The sequence below is a fragment of the Melanostigma gelatinosum genome (genome assembly GCF_949748355.1).
Source record: "Melanostigma gelatinosum genome assembly, chromosome: 9".
NCBI lineage: Eukaryota > Metazoa > Chordata > Actinopteri > Perciformes > Zoarcidae > Melanostigma > Melanostigma gelatinosum.
The window spans coordinates 6,147,654-6,163,816 of NC_136642.1; the positions used below are offsets into that span (position 1 = coordinate 6,147,654).

The 16,163-nt window shown below is 42.8% G+C and overlaps 1 protein-coding gene across 1 annotated transcript; it reads right to left on the reverse strand.

Annotated features, from left to right (window-relative positions):
* Positions 1-515: 515 nt before the first annotated feature.
* Positions 516-16,124, reverse strand: scn1ba (sodium channel, voltage-gated, type I, beta a). The gene is made up of 7 exons (XM_079274797.1): positions 16,061-16,124; positions 12,750-14,496; positions 6,303-6,469; positions 3,814-4,051; positions 3,522-3,663; positions 3,169-3,240; positions 516-2,508 (listed from the first exon to the last, which is right to left on the reverse strand). Exons 2-6 carry the CDS (start codon positions 12,802-12,804, stop codon positions 3,174-3,176), a joined length of 669 nt encoding a protein of 222 aa, XP_079130923.1. The 5' UTR covers positions 12,805-14,496; positions 16,061-16,124; the 3' UTR covers positions 516-2,508; positions 3,169-3,173.
* Positions 16,125-16,163: the final 39 nt, after the last annotated feature.

Here is a 16,163-nt window from a genome sequence, read left to right on the forward strand (position 1 = left end):
TAAAATCAAGTTAAGGAATAAACCCTCACACTTGAGATGCTGGAACCAGCAAATATTCGACATATTTTGCTTGATAATGACTTAAACATCTAGTCAATGACCATTAATCAATCATTGATTGATGAGTGGAAGGCAAAAGCAAATTCACAGAATAATCGCTTCCTCACTAGTTCAGTAATTTTGCGCTTAAATCTTGATTGAAATTGCAGAAAACGGTGAACAGCTTTTTACAAAAATAAAGGTCATTTTGTTATTGAGAAATATGTTTGCAACTCAAAAAGGAAGTTCGTGTTAAATGGGTAAAAACAATGCAACATGTGTTACAATGTAACACATTGTAACATGTGTTACAATGTAACACATTGTAACGTGTTACAATGTAACACATGTTCTATAGAAATGAACTTTAAGTGTGAACTGAAGCTGCATCCGGCTGAAAGTCCCGACGCCTACACAGTCACCATTTATTTCAGAACAAATTCAAGTGAGACGCGGTTCTTTTTTTCCACAAGAACTTTATTTTTTTCTTCTTCTGTGTTTCACTTATTATTGTGGCAAGCAACATTTTCACACCTGCACATGAAGTGCAAACAGCCGTTTAAATGAGTTGCTGAAAGAAAACGCGTGAACGCGAAGCAGAGCAGCAGTGTGGTTCTCATTTCACAGGTTGGTTCATCGATGTAGGACATGAAGACGTCAACAGATGCAGCATTTCCCAAGAAGTAAACTACTCAGTAAGCACAGAAATCACTGGGTTGTTTGTTTTGTTTACGCTTGTAGTCATTGGACATTGTGTTTGTACTGTACCCTTCTTCAATCAGTAAGCATGCAGTTAGTCGATATCTCAAAAATGTATGAAACTTAGTTTTGGCGCAGAAGCGCTGATCAGTAAACCTGCAGCGCGGCAGTGTTTGGCTGCCATCTCGTGTTCACCGGTAGTCGATGTCTGGTCGTCCGGAGAGAGAAGCAAGTTGCCCTCCAGCTGTTTTTACAAACACTATAGATTCATAACAAGGCTTCACCTCTTTTTCCTTTTTTGGTTTCCGCTGGCTTCATTCAGCCAGGGAGGCACTGGACTGGTTTAGTGGTACGTTTGCCCACGGCAGTTAACGAAAACACAAAATTACAAATCCGTGGGAACGTTCCCACTGTAGACAAATTCAGTTTAAAGTGCACTTCTGTATCGCTGAGGATGAATTGGTAAAGCAGATTTTTTTTTTGGTTTGTTTGTTTGCTTTGCTACACATTTAGTATTATCCAATGAAGTGGGCATCGTCACAGGAAATCATTCTTTGGCTTCCGGTGCCATTTTTGCTCCTCACACCTTTCTGTGTTGATGAATTAAAAGGGATTACCACTGAAATGTAACTTTTTGCCCCAAAATCAACACGTTCTATCATAATATGGCTGATTCCGTCATCTTGAGCTCTCTGGAATGTTGGGAAACAGTAAACACGTCACTGTGTTGATCTCATCTCCAATATGAAATATTAAAAACATGACTGGCTATGTTTTTCTAATAAGTTCAACCTAGAATTTACAGTGTCCCTTTATTAGAGCGCTAATAACTCAAACTCTAATAAGAGAATAATACTTTTTATCAAACACCCTCTAGAGAAAGATTAAGCAGACTTAACGTTTAATACAGACCACATTTCTCTTGGTTAGCAGAGTGTGTGAACCCTCACATTCCTGTTTCCTTGTGTTTAATAAGTGACTGAATGCAACGGCTTTAACTTGACGTGTGACAACCGGGACTCGTTGCTCTTCACAATTGCTCCAAAGGAGGCAGTTTCTCTCACATTCTAATTCCCGCTTAAATGAAATCTGTGTGTTAAGAATGCCTTTAGAAGAAAAATGAAAAGTTGAACCGTTGATTCCCCAATCGCCTAATTCAAATGTCGTGTGTCCTTAAGGTTTAGATATTGGTCTGTTTTAAATCATAAATCTGGTCAAAGTGAAACATTTTATAACAGCTGTCTCAGCAGTGTTTCCTCTGTACCTTCTAGTAGTGTTACATCATTACAGCAACATTTGCAGTCAAATTTAGTCGTACTAGTATTCAATACAGTATAAGAAAAAACAATGAAATATGACGAAACTGATTAAAAACATGACAGAACTTCAGATGCATGATGTTGGTTGTTATGCATAGCTCATACGCATGCAGATAGTGTCTATAAATGTAGAGGCCAATAATATTTATATCGGATTATCTTTGCATACGTATACACCGATATATAGTTCAACCCAGTCCCTCTCCCGTTGGACCACGACCTGATGCGTCCCTCAAAACAGGATTTAGAAACTGTATACAGTTCAGGTCTTTCCATCCTTTGCAGAAGTTACTTTTTAAAAAAAAGAACTTTTCTCTCAAGAAAATATTTTTCTCCCTTCTGTGGTTTTTCCATCTTGTGAAGAGGATGGTGGGATGTGAGTTACGGTGAGAGGAAATGAAAGAGGGTATTTGAAAATACTCAAGGACTCCATCTTGAATCCTTCCTCGACCTGAAGCAAGACAAAGAAAAATGAAACGGTCAGAAATACGAGTTATGTAAAAGACTAAAGTAACATGCAGTAACGCCTTCAATCAGGCCTTCGTTTTCCTGGGAGATCGCTCCCGGTGGCATAAAGCGAGGTTTAAAGGTAACCCACCCAAACACTGATGGTGTCTTTGTTTTACAGCAATTACATCGTGCAATCGCCATTAACTTCATCATAATAAAACAATGATTGTAGAAAAAAATGTGGCGCCGCTTTAAATAAATTCTAGTGTGCGCTCAAATAATTAATTTAATCTTTTTGTCCTGCACCTACAGTATAAAGGATTGGATGAGCGCTACCTCTCTACCTATTGAATGGCTCAAACTTTAGTCAAATAATTTGGTTATTTTGTTGGGTAAGTCGGACACTTTGAAGATCCAAACGTTGAATGTAGCGCGTTTGCTAACCAGAGATACATGTACGCCAAAGAACCTGAGCTACAATCTGTATACAAGAACATTATATTCTAAGAAATTCTTCTTTTTTTAAAACTTTCAACCCAGTAGTGGTGTTAACAACACAACAGGTGTAAACACAATGTATGATCGCCCACTTTGGACAATAAACGAGAGCACAAGAAGCATCTGTATTCAGACATGAAGTTTAGTGAGAATCCAGACCTACCGGTGCTATTCGGCCTCTTGCACAGCTGCACAATTATCTTTACTTTCTGACGCGATAGCTAAATACTCCGCCCTGAAGGAAAGAAAGTGGTGGAAAGGAAGAACAGGCAGACACAAGATCAGTCAATCAGAATAAGACTTCAGTTCAGTGAGGGGAAAAAAAGGAACGTGTTTGTTGTTTTTGAAAAGAGCAGATTGAAATAGATTGTGTGTCTCTGCTTCCCACACAGTGTCAGGAAGGGGGAAACAAAGGTGAAAGCAGTTGGTGGGAAGTCGGCCCAGCAGGTTCTGGAGGGCCGGCACCGTGAGAGAGGCTGGCTGTGTTTGTGTTTGAGTGTCTCATGGGTTACTCACGCGCTCTCTCTCAGAGCCTCCTCTCCTGCCGCTGATATCTTCCTGTAGCAGTAAATCATCTCGATCGCGAGCCACACCTGCAGCCCGATGATGGTAAAATACATCATCACCTCAGACAGAATGGATGCCAGTCCCCTGGTGACTAGAGAGACGGGGAGGGAGATACGGTAAGAAATACTCTACCTGTGTGCTTAATTGAAAGGCGTTTACATGCATGTTTGCCATGAAAAAGATGAGGGCTGCTTGAACAGCTGGCTAGACAGACAGTAGGACAGCATCCCTCCTCTCTTACGTTTTGGCACCACTTTCATGTGGACTATCTTGGTGGAGTTGACTGGATGGTCGAAGTTGGAATACTCGAGGATGCGGGTGAATTTGCACGTGTAGGTTCCAGTGTCATTGAACGTCACATTGAGGATGTAGATGGAGCCTTCCTGTAGGTCATTGGTCTTCTTGCTGCCGTTCCAGGCCAGACGACCCTCGAAACGTAGGTCGTGGATGTAGGGCATTTTATTTGCATAGCTGTATATCTGGAAGAGAATTGCAAGTATGGGATTTCTTTAAAAAAAAGGAGGCCGGGAACAAAATAGAGACTGAACATTTGTACAGTTGTAATCCATTTGTTACGAATACTGTTAGCTTTGCATAGAAGCAAGTGTTTAGGCTGATAAATGTGTTTTTACATGCAGCCACAGCTCATTTCAGTATGCAGTGAAAATTAACTTTCAGATACTATACATGCAATATGTCAGCAATACTCAGTATTTTTGTGACTGCCAACAGTGTTGGTTCATCTCTCAATACAAACTCTCAGCCCATTGGTTCCTGAGAGGATATAAATCTTAAAACAAACAAATCGCTAAGTGATTTCTTCAAACAGTGTTCACAATGTTCACACATCTAGTGTGACTTTCCTCCTGTTTTTGGATCTGACTAATACTCTTTGGCTTGCGGGCCCATTTATTTACCCGTGTCAACAAGTTAAACTACAACAGCGAGCTGCTGTTTTCTCCTGGATGCTGGCAGGTGTAAAACAAACTGTGTTGATGAATGAATATTCATAACCCGCCTGTCAAGTTTGGTTTTCACGTTTCCCGTCATCCTTGAGCAAACAGACAGCTGGTCTCCACATCACCGCTGCTGCTGTTTTCCCGTATCGACCGAGCCGCATTTGCGGCCTCACCTCTGCACTTCCTGGTGTATTAGTTGAAATAAATTCTAAAAGGCAGCTGAAGGCTAATGGGATCTCTCCTGCTACAGGAATGTACCATTATGGCCTCTTTGCTTTGCCTGGGGAGGGCTGCTTAGTTCAGCAAGAGGCGCTTTCTTCCAGTCAACACACGGCGGTAAAGGCCTGTCATAAATAATGCAAAAGACTCTGCTCTCTCTCTCTCTCTCTCTCTCTCTAAATGCACTGCAGCCATTTCCCAGAAAAGAAATTAAATAATTGTGATGATGTCACCCAACGGTTTGTGGACTACGGTTTTGAAGTTGAGTTAGTTATTTTGGCTGACGCCATCTTGGTTTTTGTCTGTCGCCATCTCAACCAGAAGTGGCGTGAGAGGTGTGATGGGAAAATATGTCAGTCTACTGTTTTAGGGTTAAGGAATGTGAGTTTTAGAAGAGCAGGCACTAAACCTTGTGTCTTCTAAATGAGTCTCGTAAATTTCGGATCCAGGGGTCTTGTTGTTATGTTATCTTGGTATCTGTTTCCTGTTTTATTTGTCTTCAAGGACGGCAACACAGATGTCTTGATTACAGTATTTCCTTGATGAGCATTAGCGGAAGGGCATGACCCTCTTCAGGCATATATGATGTGTGATGGTTCACAGGGTTTTTCCGTCTCTGCAAATACTGTGACTTAACTGTTTGACTGGTTCACGGGAACATCAAAGGAAGCATCTGATGTCTCCATAAATATTGTGGGACAAACTGATAACGAAGGGATTCGTAAACCGGCCATAAAAGCGCCTTCAGGGTATCGTAAAGACAGGACACTGCTTCAAAGGAAAACATCTGCTTTGACATTTTTATTATCTTCTGTCTTCTTTTCTTGTGTTGTTCTTGTTTGCGAACCAAGGTGACAGCATGCTGGCTGGGTATAAAGGTCCAGGCATTTGAATGTGTCATCAGAGCACCTCTAACAGATGACGGCGATGTATCTGTGAGACTGTGTTCTCTTTGCTTGCAAGCAAATAAATTGACTATTACAACTTTGATCGTTCATCCAGACTCTGTTTCATTTGACATTGATTTGTTAACACTTTAACACTCTTCTCCCGACTATTCACAGAAATATTCCACAACAGAGGATGGAGCAAAGTACAAACGAGTGGAATAAGACATTAGTAGGTGACCAAAATTAACTTTCATGGACTGAGAGCACACTGTGAAAGGGTTAAACGAAAACACCAAGAACTCCTAGACCCGACAAGGCCGTGGTAGCGATCTGTCAATCACAAGGTAGCCACTCCCTGAATCATACGCTGCTTTATGGTCAATGTTTTTGTAGACTTCCATACAATCAGACTTCTTTTTTTAACCAGAGGAGTCGCCCCCTGCTGGCGATTAGAAAGAATGCACTGGCTTCACTTTTCAGACCGGGAGGTTGCTGCCTATGTTTACCATACAAAGGTATTTGAGTGATATCGATCTCCTCATCTAACTTTCTGCAAGAAGGGAAATGCATTTCCCAACATGTGGAGCTATTCCTTTAGGCCGTTACTGAGGAATGCTTTTTTTTCAAAGCCTGCCTTGTGGCATTGTCTTATTACCACTCACAGGGACTTCCTCTTTCTCATCTGAGGCCATGAAGTACCAATCGACGGAGGCCGTGGCTTTCACCTCGCCCCTTCTCTTACAGGAGATGCAGCCCAGTTTGAAGCCTTCGTTGACCACGGCCTCTGTGTTTGAGTCCACCTCCACGCAGGCTCCACGGCACAGAGACGCTACAGAGTGAAAGGGTGAAGAACACACAGTTAGAAACCTGCTCTATCACTTTATTGCTCTTTGCAGGTCACAGGGTTTAGAGGTAAGAGCCCTGGGTGGCCATCATCCTCTTTTTCTTGTACCCGTGACTCTGGGAAGAGGTTGAGACACGGGCAGAGCTCTGATGTTTTCCAGTATCTTAGTACTTGCAGGCAAACTGTTTAAACTACTTTACAAAACAATTTGAGCTCCTGTAACTTTTGTATTTTTGCGTGCTTGCTCCCAATGCTAATTGCATGTGAGATTTTTTTCTTTTGTTTTCTTGCATTCTTTTTTATTTCCTCTCATCCGTTCAGGACATGCATTGTTGTGAATTTGATTGATTTGTTTTTTTAATCATTTACATTTGAGGTGTTTTGTAATCGGTGAAACTGAGGGGAAATAAAGAGGTTGCAGTATGCCGTACCAGTTTCTTGCATTCTGTCAATTGGTGAATGAGCTAAATTCATATATAGAAGCGTGAGTCTATGTATGCCATCATCATCATGACACATACTTCTCATCGGCCGGGAGTTACACACCTGTAACTCCAAATGTTTCTTTCTCACTCTGCACCTTGCAGTTTCCACTGAGGCCTCAGCATGGCGCTCAACCAATGATCTTGTATTATTGTCAACTTTGACTTCTGGGGATGCGTTTGTTTCGAATCACAAAATGGGGGAGGGGGGGAGGGAAATGAGGGAGAGGACAGGAAACACAACGCTGATCAGATGAACTCAAATCATTCAAAGTTTGGTTGGGATTGACAGAGGCTGCACATCATCCATGGCCTCACGTACACAAATATATAAAACAAAGGTCTATCTTTTACTCCCTCGGATACAAATATTGCAACTTTAAAACGAATCACAGGCGTAGAATTGCCACCACACTGCAGAAATACATGGAGGGGAAGAGTGGGGGGGGGGGGGGATGAAGAGAAAGTTAGTACAGGCTTCAAAGGCAACATCCATTTCTACTAAAGGACGGGGGGAGATGGGGAAGCAGGAGGGAAGAAGCCTAATGCCGGCTGATGCACTGCAGAGAGAGAGAGAGAGAGGGGGAGAAAAAAAGGGAAGGAATGGGAGAGAAAGTTAAGAACATAATAGAATCACAGGCCCCATAATAGAAACCCAAACTATCGTATTCAAACAAGAGACGGACCAGTAGCTTTAAAAACACAGACCTGAACCCAGCTGGACCCGAGAACGACTAAACCCGAGCCTGAACTTGACTGATTTAATTCCAGGTTCAGTGGACCTGAACAGAGGTTAAACATATTAGATATTTAGCTGATATATAGTGTAGAATTGAGTATTTATCGGACATATTTAGAGATTATTTTAAATCCAAGACAAAACTGACAGGAGGCTGGGACTGAGATAAAAAAAGCACAATTACAAATCTGCCTGCTACTTCAGCACCATGGACAGCGCCGTGGATCTATCAATACACAGCTCAGTTAGGTTTTGAATATTTCCCAGCCAGATTTTTAACTGACACAAACGTCAGTCAGATAAAGGATCAATGAGTCAGGCAGACTATAGACCAACATATTTGACAAAACAAACCCTCTGCCCCTGCACTCTCTGCTGCGATGGGATAAAGAGGGTGGATGGCAGGTTTTCCACGTTTCCCCGCAACTGCAGTACCTAGTGTTTATGCACCTTTGGGTGGAGAATCACTGTCTACATGTCCGGGAGCTTGTGTTTCAGATTTGGTCGTTGTTTTCCCAGATCTTTGTGCTTACTTTGATGAGTGCACAGCTATAATCCTTGAAAGAAACTATGGCAAAAATTATAAAAATGGACCAAAGTTGTAATAAGCCAGAATTTGCATCGAGCTGAGGCCCACCACAACAACTCAGGTGAGGAAAACTTACATGTCTGAACCTACAAAACAGGGTTGGGTTAAGGCTGGGGTCTTGGGTTTTCAGGTTTTCTGAGGAACTGGATTATAACAAACAGACCTGGGTCAAACAGCATTTGCTGATAACTGCTCAGAGAACAGGTGCACTTATTCACAACTAAAAAAACTACAATTTCTACTTTTTTCAGTTTAATCTCTGCTCTAATTAGCTTTCTTGTCTGTTCCAAAATTGCCTTGATTGTTTGTGTTAACTACAGGCTGCTGTAATATGCACCAGCTGTCAGTGCTGCAGGAAAGCAGGCAAAGAGACAGACACAAGGGCAAGACATGCAGAGGAACACGAAAGGGTTTTAGATGGCTGGCATATTGAGTGAGGTGAGACCGGGAACACAGACAGAGGAGACACATTACCAACGACACACAGCGGGACATCAATTAAAAGGATGCCTGAAGACAGAGGAGAGACCTTCATTTTTGCAGGACAGACAGAATGAACACGGACAGGGACGGATGGAAATGTAGCAGGGACGGCAGCGACACACAAGACAGCGTGAGGCGGTAATCCTGAGGGAGGTTGGTGACGCAGCAGAGGCGAGATTGTGCATGGTGGGCAGGGATGCTGTGGACTGTCCGAGGCTGAGATATCAAGTTAAGAAGACAGCGAAAAGACAGAGAGAGAGAGAGAGAGAGAGAGAGAGAGCGAGAGAGAGAGAGAGAGAGAGAGAGAGAGAGAGAGAGAGAGAGAGAGAGAGAGAGAGAGAGAGAGAGAGAGAGAGATGCAAGCAGACACAAAAGGAACTGCACATCCAAAGTGCAGACTAAACAGAGTCAGAGGCACCAAACCGCCTCAGCAACAGCAGGACACTCAGAGCATCAAAAAAAGCAAATCCATTGCATAATCTGTGGACCGAGGTTCAGAATTATGCAACAGATATTCCAGAAATGGCAGATTAGGAGGTTTTATTTCCCCCTGACAGGGGGGCTGGCAGCCTAATCCCTCAGATCATATCAGTTGCTGAGGCCTACAAAGCAAAAAAAGAAAAAGAAAACCCTGACCTAGCGCTTTAGCTGCACAAAGGACCATCCACCCACTGAAGTTAACTAGCTTAGCATGTTGCTGGGAGCTAAAGGAAATGCAAAAAGGATCAAGGCTATTTGCTGAACTGGCTATAAGAGAGAGAGAGAGAGAGAGAGAGAGAGAGAGAGAGAGAGAGAGAGAGAGAGAGAGAGAGAGAGAGAGAGGATCAGTGACAGCGAAAGAGATGAGGGAGGACAACATCTGTTTCCGTGGCTGGATTAAAACACATACTGTAGGAACACATAACCTGGGGAATTGCCAAGCATCCATGACATTTCCCTTGACACCAAGCGAGCGACAGACTTTCCACTGGAACAAGTAGACCATTGAAGCACACTGCTCTGAGAGCGTCGCTTCCATTTCACTTCACAAAGCTGCCATATTGTCTCGACTGGTTAAGTGATGGCACACTGCTTCATCAGAACAAAGCTCGAGGGATCCCAGCCTGGCCTTTCTCTCTTCGTATGATGTCACAGAACGGCTGCTCCATAGGTTCAAGAGCACTAAATCAAGACATCCAACGTGTGATTTACAGACAGCTGTTTTGATGTCATTTGAGATCTCTGCTGTCTAGTTTCCTGTTGATCTCACTTCATTCCTTCCTGTATGAGCTCTGTTCTCTGCAGTGTCTGCACAAAGGCTCTTAGTCATCCTTGTCTCTAGAAATCCTCGGCTCCGTCGTCTATTCAACGTGAAGACCCCTGAGAAAAAACTCATTTTGAGAAAACGACTTTTGAAGATACGTATTGTAAAATACACTCTTTATATCACAATGAAACTTCTCCAGTTCATCACTTACATTAAGACAGTCATTGTTTGTATTACAAGTCTGATATGTTATGTTTAAACATGCAAATGAGGCATTATCTAATGCAAATGTTTGGTGAATTTAGGAAAAATCTACAGACGCAAATAAACAAAAATAGTCAAATAAACTCCTAAATGTGTGTTTTGGATGTTTTCTTTCCACTAGTCAGAAAGAAGACATGTTATGGAATCAAACCTCACGCTAAAGTACAGACCATGAATCACATTTAACAGGATTTCTTTTCCCCCGAGAGCTTTCTGCAGTGCGGCACTTGAGTAGTCGTAATCAGTTTAAGTTCCAACCCTGCCACTGAAAATTATGATGCCCTTCTCTGTAATGTGATTACCAATCTGTGCAGACGCAGTGGTTGGAGCGGAGCGATGGAATGGACGAGAATCCATATGACTCGGGGGCGGAGAAGATGGTTTGGTCGTTCAAACATCCTGTTGACAGAGATCTCCTTTGACCATAAGTCTGTGCACGGAGCCATTTGCAGACTAATTGGCTCCGTGCTGCATTAGAGTCTCTCTGCAGCATGCATTAGGTAAAGTTGCCATCGGATACATTCGGTTTTATGCGCCTCTGGCTTGAAAGAGAGGACACACGATGCCGTCATTTGACTGTTTATGCTTGTGAATGACCGTGTTGTTACTTTTTTTGGCACTTTGAGCATCACAAAAAATAAAGTTTACGATATAAGTGAAACCTAAGTCTGTTTTATGTATTTTGGGACGAGCCATCGCTTGATTCCTCCTATTTCTCATCGTTTTTTTGCTTTGCAGCCGTCACCAATCTCAATTCAGACAGAGATGACACGATAGAGCGTCGTTGGAGCTTAGGATCATCCAAATTATTATTCAACTGCTGTTTGTGAGCTTTCTTTTCTTGTAGATTCACGATCTTCCAAAAACAAATGCTCATGTAAAAGTAAAAAAGAGCACAAGCTGCTATTTTTTTTTATTCAATCTGTTCCTTTCCTCTTCATTTTGGGAGATTCCATCCAATTTCCTGCCTGGTCTTATATTCTCATCCTCCCTGCGTCCGGCTCCAGGTGTGCTCACTCACTTCAGTCCTCTACTAACCCGCCGACTCCTCAGCCAAACTGCCTGTTTCTGTCAATCCAGGTTCATGTAACCTTCTTACTTTTTGTGAAATTATACACATGTAAAATATATCTATAATAATGGTTGTAACCCATTTCATAACATCTACATCTTTACATTGCTTGCCAATGCATTGATCATTTTAAATGTATTAATGTTTTAATACAAACCATAAATGAAGAGAAATGGCTGTGTGTAAATTTCCAAAGACGGGCTTGTTAAATATTATTAGACCAACAGTCATTTACATATGATAGATTATGTAGCTCAGGCTATTTTCATCTCAGTGGAAGCTGTGTGTGTGTGTGTGTGTGTGTTAGTTGTAAATTATTATTATAAATGCCTGTAAATGGCTTCTTGTGAAGGTGGGAAACTGATTCGTGATATCTCAAATGATACAGATATCAGAAGGAGTGGAATGTTTGAGGACACAAATTTAAAGGAACATTTTCTCCTTTAAAAGGCTTTGGTGATGGTAGTTTTATTTAGTTTTGGGCAGTAACCGTGTATGGGATGCACATGCACTAGAGCCCTGACTTGAGTTCAACGCACCAGATACAGCCTGCTGTAGAAAAACGGAACTTTCCGATTTGTTATTAACAGAATCAGATAAAAACAAAGTGCCATAACGGGAACATTTGCAAGAAACGATTCGTCAATTTATCAATTAGTCGAGCTACAGAGAATTAATCAGCAACTATTCTCATAATTGGACGTTTTTCAAGCAAAGACACCAAACATTCTGTGTTTTCAGCTTCTCCAATGTGAGAATGTGCTGCTTTTCATCTGTTTCGTATCACTCTTAAGTGAATATCTTTGGACTGTTGGTCGGATGCACTTAGCAAGTCGTGGCAGGCATTTTCCCACCACTTTATATCACTTTATATAAATCCATTATAGAGACGACTATTCGAGAAAAACACTTACTTTCAACAATTGATCATGAAAATAATTTTGGCTGCAGCCCTGAACTGTGAACGTCATAACGCCCCAGTGTAACACAGAGGGAGAAATGTATGTTCTAGACTTTTGAATACACAACGACGGCTGTATCTGTGTGTGTGTGTGTGTGTGTGTGTGTGTGTGTGTGTGTGTGTGTGTGTGTGTGTGTGTGTGTGTGTGTTCAACAAGACCTCATCTCATTACTCTACAAAGAAAAACTGAACAGCTGGGCTTTTAGCATGTAATCCAGCCCAATGATCAAACACCCCCCTGCCCCTCCATGACATACAAACAGAGCCAACAGTGCAACAGCAGACAACAGGAAACACCTCAACAACAGTAACAAACTGCACAGTCAGTGAATGCGATGGAGGCACAGTTGGGGGGGAGAGGGTAGATGTTGGCTCACGTGTATACCAAGGTGAGGCCGTCGCGGCACAAGGCAACAGTTACCCACTCACCTTGAAGCGCCAGGAGGGCCAGAGGCAGCAGCAGCAGCTCTTGGACTGCAGACATCCTGACAGGAGAACGGAGACGGCTGGTGGTTCTCAACGGTGTCAAATCACAAACACACACACACACACACTTCAGAAAGGGAGACACAAGACAGATCTATACAGCAGCTATTCCAGCTTGGTGGTCAAAACCTCTACGACGCCAAAAGATCACAAGTCTGGGCGAGGAGGAGACTCTTTTCGGACGCTGTTGGGACTCTGGGTGTGGTCCGCCTGGGTGTTTTCCTCTTCTTCTCCTCCTTTTTTTTCAGCTCATACAAGGGGCTGGAGGGGTGGGTCTTCTTCTTGCTAATCTGGTCTTCTTAAGCACCTGAAAAACCTGACAGCAGCAGCGTGGAAAGCGTGTACCGTGCTGCCGCGGCTCAGGATCTAAATCACTCTATTCTGTCCAGCCTCTCATTGTGTGAGCGTCTAGAGTTACCAGAGAGATGAATCACTCCGGGTTTCAGGTTTCGGCCTCTCGTGGGCACCAAAAGGGCCTTTGTTCAACTATTTATACTCTGTGGCACACCCGTAGGCCTGTTGAGCTCCACAATGAGACTGTGTGCACCAAATAATGCCAGTGCACTGACACACAGATCTATGATCGGCCGATGAACGGCAGTGTCAGTGATTGACCATAAAAGCCACTGGAAGACTGCTATCTTAGGGACGAGGCTGAGGAATTTATGATTATGGAAGACGCAGCGTGAGAGACTCGTGCAGTGGCGAGCTAAAAGACTGCGCAGTTAAAAGGTCTATTATGATGTCAAATATTGCATGTATGAATTCCTGAAACATTTAGCTGCACTCCCCCCTCATGTGTGACTGAAGACCTGGGCAGAAAGGTGCTTTATGGATCGACAGTCTGAGTGGGATGGCAAATGGAAGCAGGTATCCTTTCGCTTGTTTCCACCTCTCTTTGGCTTTGGAAGAAGTTGCAACTATCACCCTATTTTTTAAGAGTTATATCCGAGTTATTGCTTTCTTTCTACAGTCCAAATTGCGGCGCCAGAACTACATATCTCTTCATGTAAAGATGAAGGCGGCGTGTCTGTTTAACTTCTGACTCATTCATGTGAATTCATCCACTGTTTGCCCACATCAGTTAAGCCATGTGGTTTGAAAAAAGAAAGCATAAAATCCTGTCCGTCCTCTTTAAAAAAAAGAAAAATTCCATAAAACGCGGAGCACAGCTGAGCGCAGCGTCCTTTTACCTGTCACCTCTTTATCAATATCCCCCTTTTTAAAACTAATTCTGCGCTCTTTCCTCCCCTTAGTGGTATCCTTGCCACGTCTCGTCCCGTTGATGGTTCAGAGGTGGACGCCTTCCATCCCGCGTCAGGCTGTCAAATGCTAGAAGTAGCTCCGGCGTCACTCCGGGGACCATCGGAGGGATTTAACGATCAGCGCACGACACAGAACTACTAAAAAAGACAAAAATCTCTTACTTGTTGCCTTCAAGAAGAGTCGCGCGTTGGGAAATGTATTTGCGAGACATGCATATTCCTCCTGGAGACGCTGCGCGAGACGTCAAAATGAAGAAAATCGGAAGGGAAACACGCACCGAAAAAAAATGAATTCAGTAATCTCCAGCGATGACATGGTGTGTCGGTGGAAGGATGGCGCGCTAACCAGTCTTTGGGATGGGTGAAGGCTGCGGGAGGGAGGTGCATGCAGGAGGAGGAGGAGGAGGAGAGAGGGTGTGATGCAGCTGAGGGATGGAGAAAGAAGAGGAGGAGGAGGAGAAGAGGGAAGTATAAATCCATTGTTATGGCAACAGTGATTTTATGTGATGTTTTCATTGCTTCCAGAAACCAAAGAGAACAGTCACTGATAATAACAAGGATTTCCAACACAAGATCCAAAGGTTTAAGTATCGGCCTATGTGGTGAAATGCAAGGTTGTACCAAAAGTCTGCGAAATAATTTGATTAAGAAATTTAATAAAGGATGCAAAATAAAAACAATAAATTATTGATACACAGAGATCATAAACGTGCAGGGCAGAGCAAAGCAGAGACCAGACATGTGAGCTCACCTTGCTAAATACAGCCGTCTAACACAACAGCCCTGCAGTAAATCCTCCCATGAAGGTTGTGTTCTATAACGTCCACTTGTATTAGTTGGAGCTGTGCTAGAAAGCTCAAGTTTATACGGTATAGTTTTGTGGTGCTGTTGCCAGGTATGTCTGTCTCATTGTCTCATAATACGTCCATAAGCTGTCGGCTGTAGCTTTTTTACATTAGAATATTTTAGAATATAAGTTGTTTACTTGACAAAGCAATGCAACTTTCATTAACATGTCTTTTTAATACAATCGTTTATACATATATATATATCTGATTTCGAATTCACATCCAACATTTGGTGAATTCCTGATGGATTTTAAACGGGTTACTCGCCTTAAAACGAAGTGTTTGTCATTAAATCCCTCATGGAAAGTTTCTGTTGTCCTGTTCACAGCCTGCCTGTTAGACATTTTAACTGCCAGGTTTTCAACCCACTCTTCCAGCCATTGCTCTCTGACTTAGTCATTAATCAACACATATACGACGGGCATGCACACAGACACACAACCACATGTAACATAACCACAGGTGCACTGACTCACTCTCTGACTCAGAGGGGAATCCGCCTGTGTGTGTGTGTGTGTGTGTGTGTGTGTGTGTGTGCGTGTGTGTGCGCTGATCTCTCGTTTTGGCCATTTCATCATGCCAGCAGTGAGGATTACTGTGCTGATTGCTTGCCTGTCCTCGCTCTGACAAATGCATCCTTCTTGTGTGTGTGTGTGTGTGTGTGTGTGTGTGTCTGTGTGTGTGTGAGACCTTCCTTAACTTAATTTTAATCACAGCGACAAGACATAATATAAATATCCACTCGTGCTTCAGTGATTCTTGTACAAAAATGCAGCTTTGATGCATCGATAGGCGATGCATTTGGTGTGACTGGCTAAGTGGAGAGCAGGGCCATCCTTCAGAGGATCGGCGGTTCGATCCCCGGCTCCAGCTCCGCTAGTCGCATGTCTATGTGTCCTTGAGCTCCCGTATATAATGTGATAGAATCTGAAATTGTAAGTCGCTTTTATCCAAAGCGTCTTCTGAATGACTTTAATGTAATGTCAATTTTAACTAAAAGGTGATTTGAGTCTTGTCTCTTCATTTTAGGCACATCTTTTTCCCTTGATTGCTTGTTGTTTAAGTGTATGCTAAGCTATAGTGCTATTTTACTGCATGACTGAAACTGTTGCTCAAAACTTAGAAAAAAGGTAATATTTACATTTCCGATGAAAGAGGACCGCGTGGGCAGGGAGCTGACTTTGCTTTCTGATGAAAGAGCGAACTGTTCCTGGGAAATCAAAATCCCCCCCCAAAAAACCCCA

Bases quoted from the DNA above. Each gene is read 5' to 3' on its own strand.
- scn1ba (XM_079274797.1), bottom strand. From the start codon at position 12,804: ATGTCTGCAGTCCAAGAGCTGCTGCTGCTGCCTCTGGCCCTCCTGGCG. The intron at 6,470-12,749 runs GTGAGTGGGTAA...TTCACTCTGTAG, and splicing joins GGCCCTCCTGGCGCTTCAAG to CGTCTCTGTGCCGTGGAGCC. The intron at 3,664-3,813 runs GTAAGAGAGGAG...CCGTCTCTCTAG, and splicing joins CATGAAAGTGGTGCCAAAAC to TCACCAGGGGACTGGCATCC.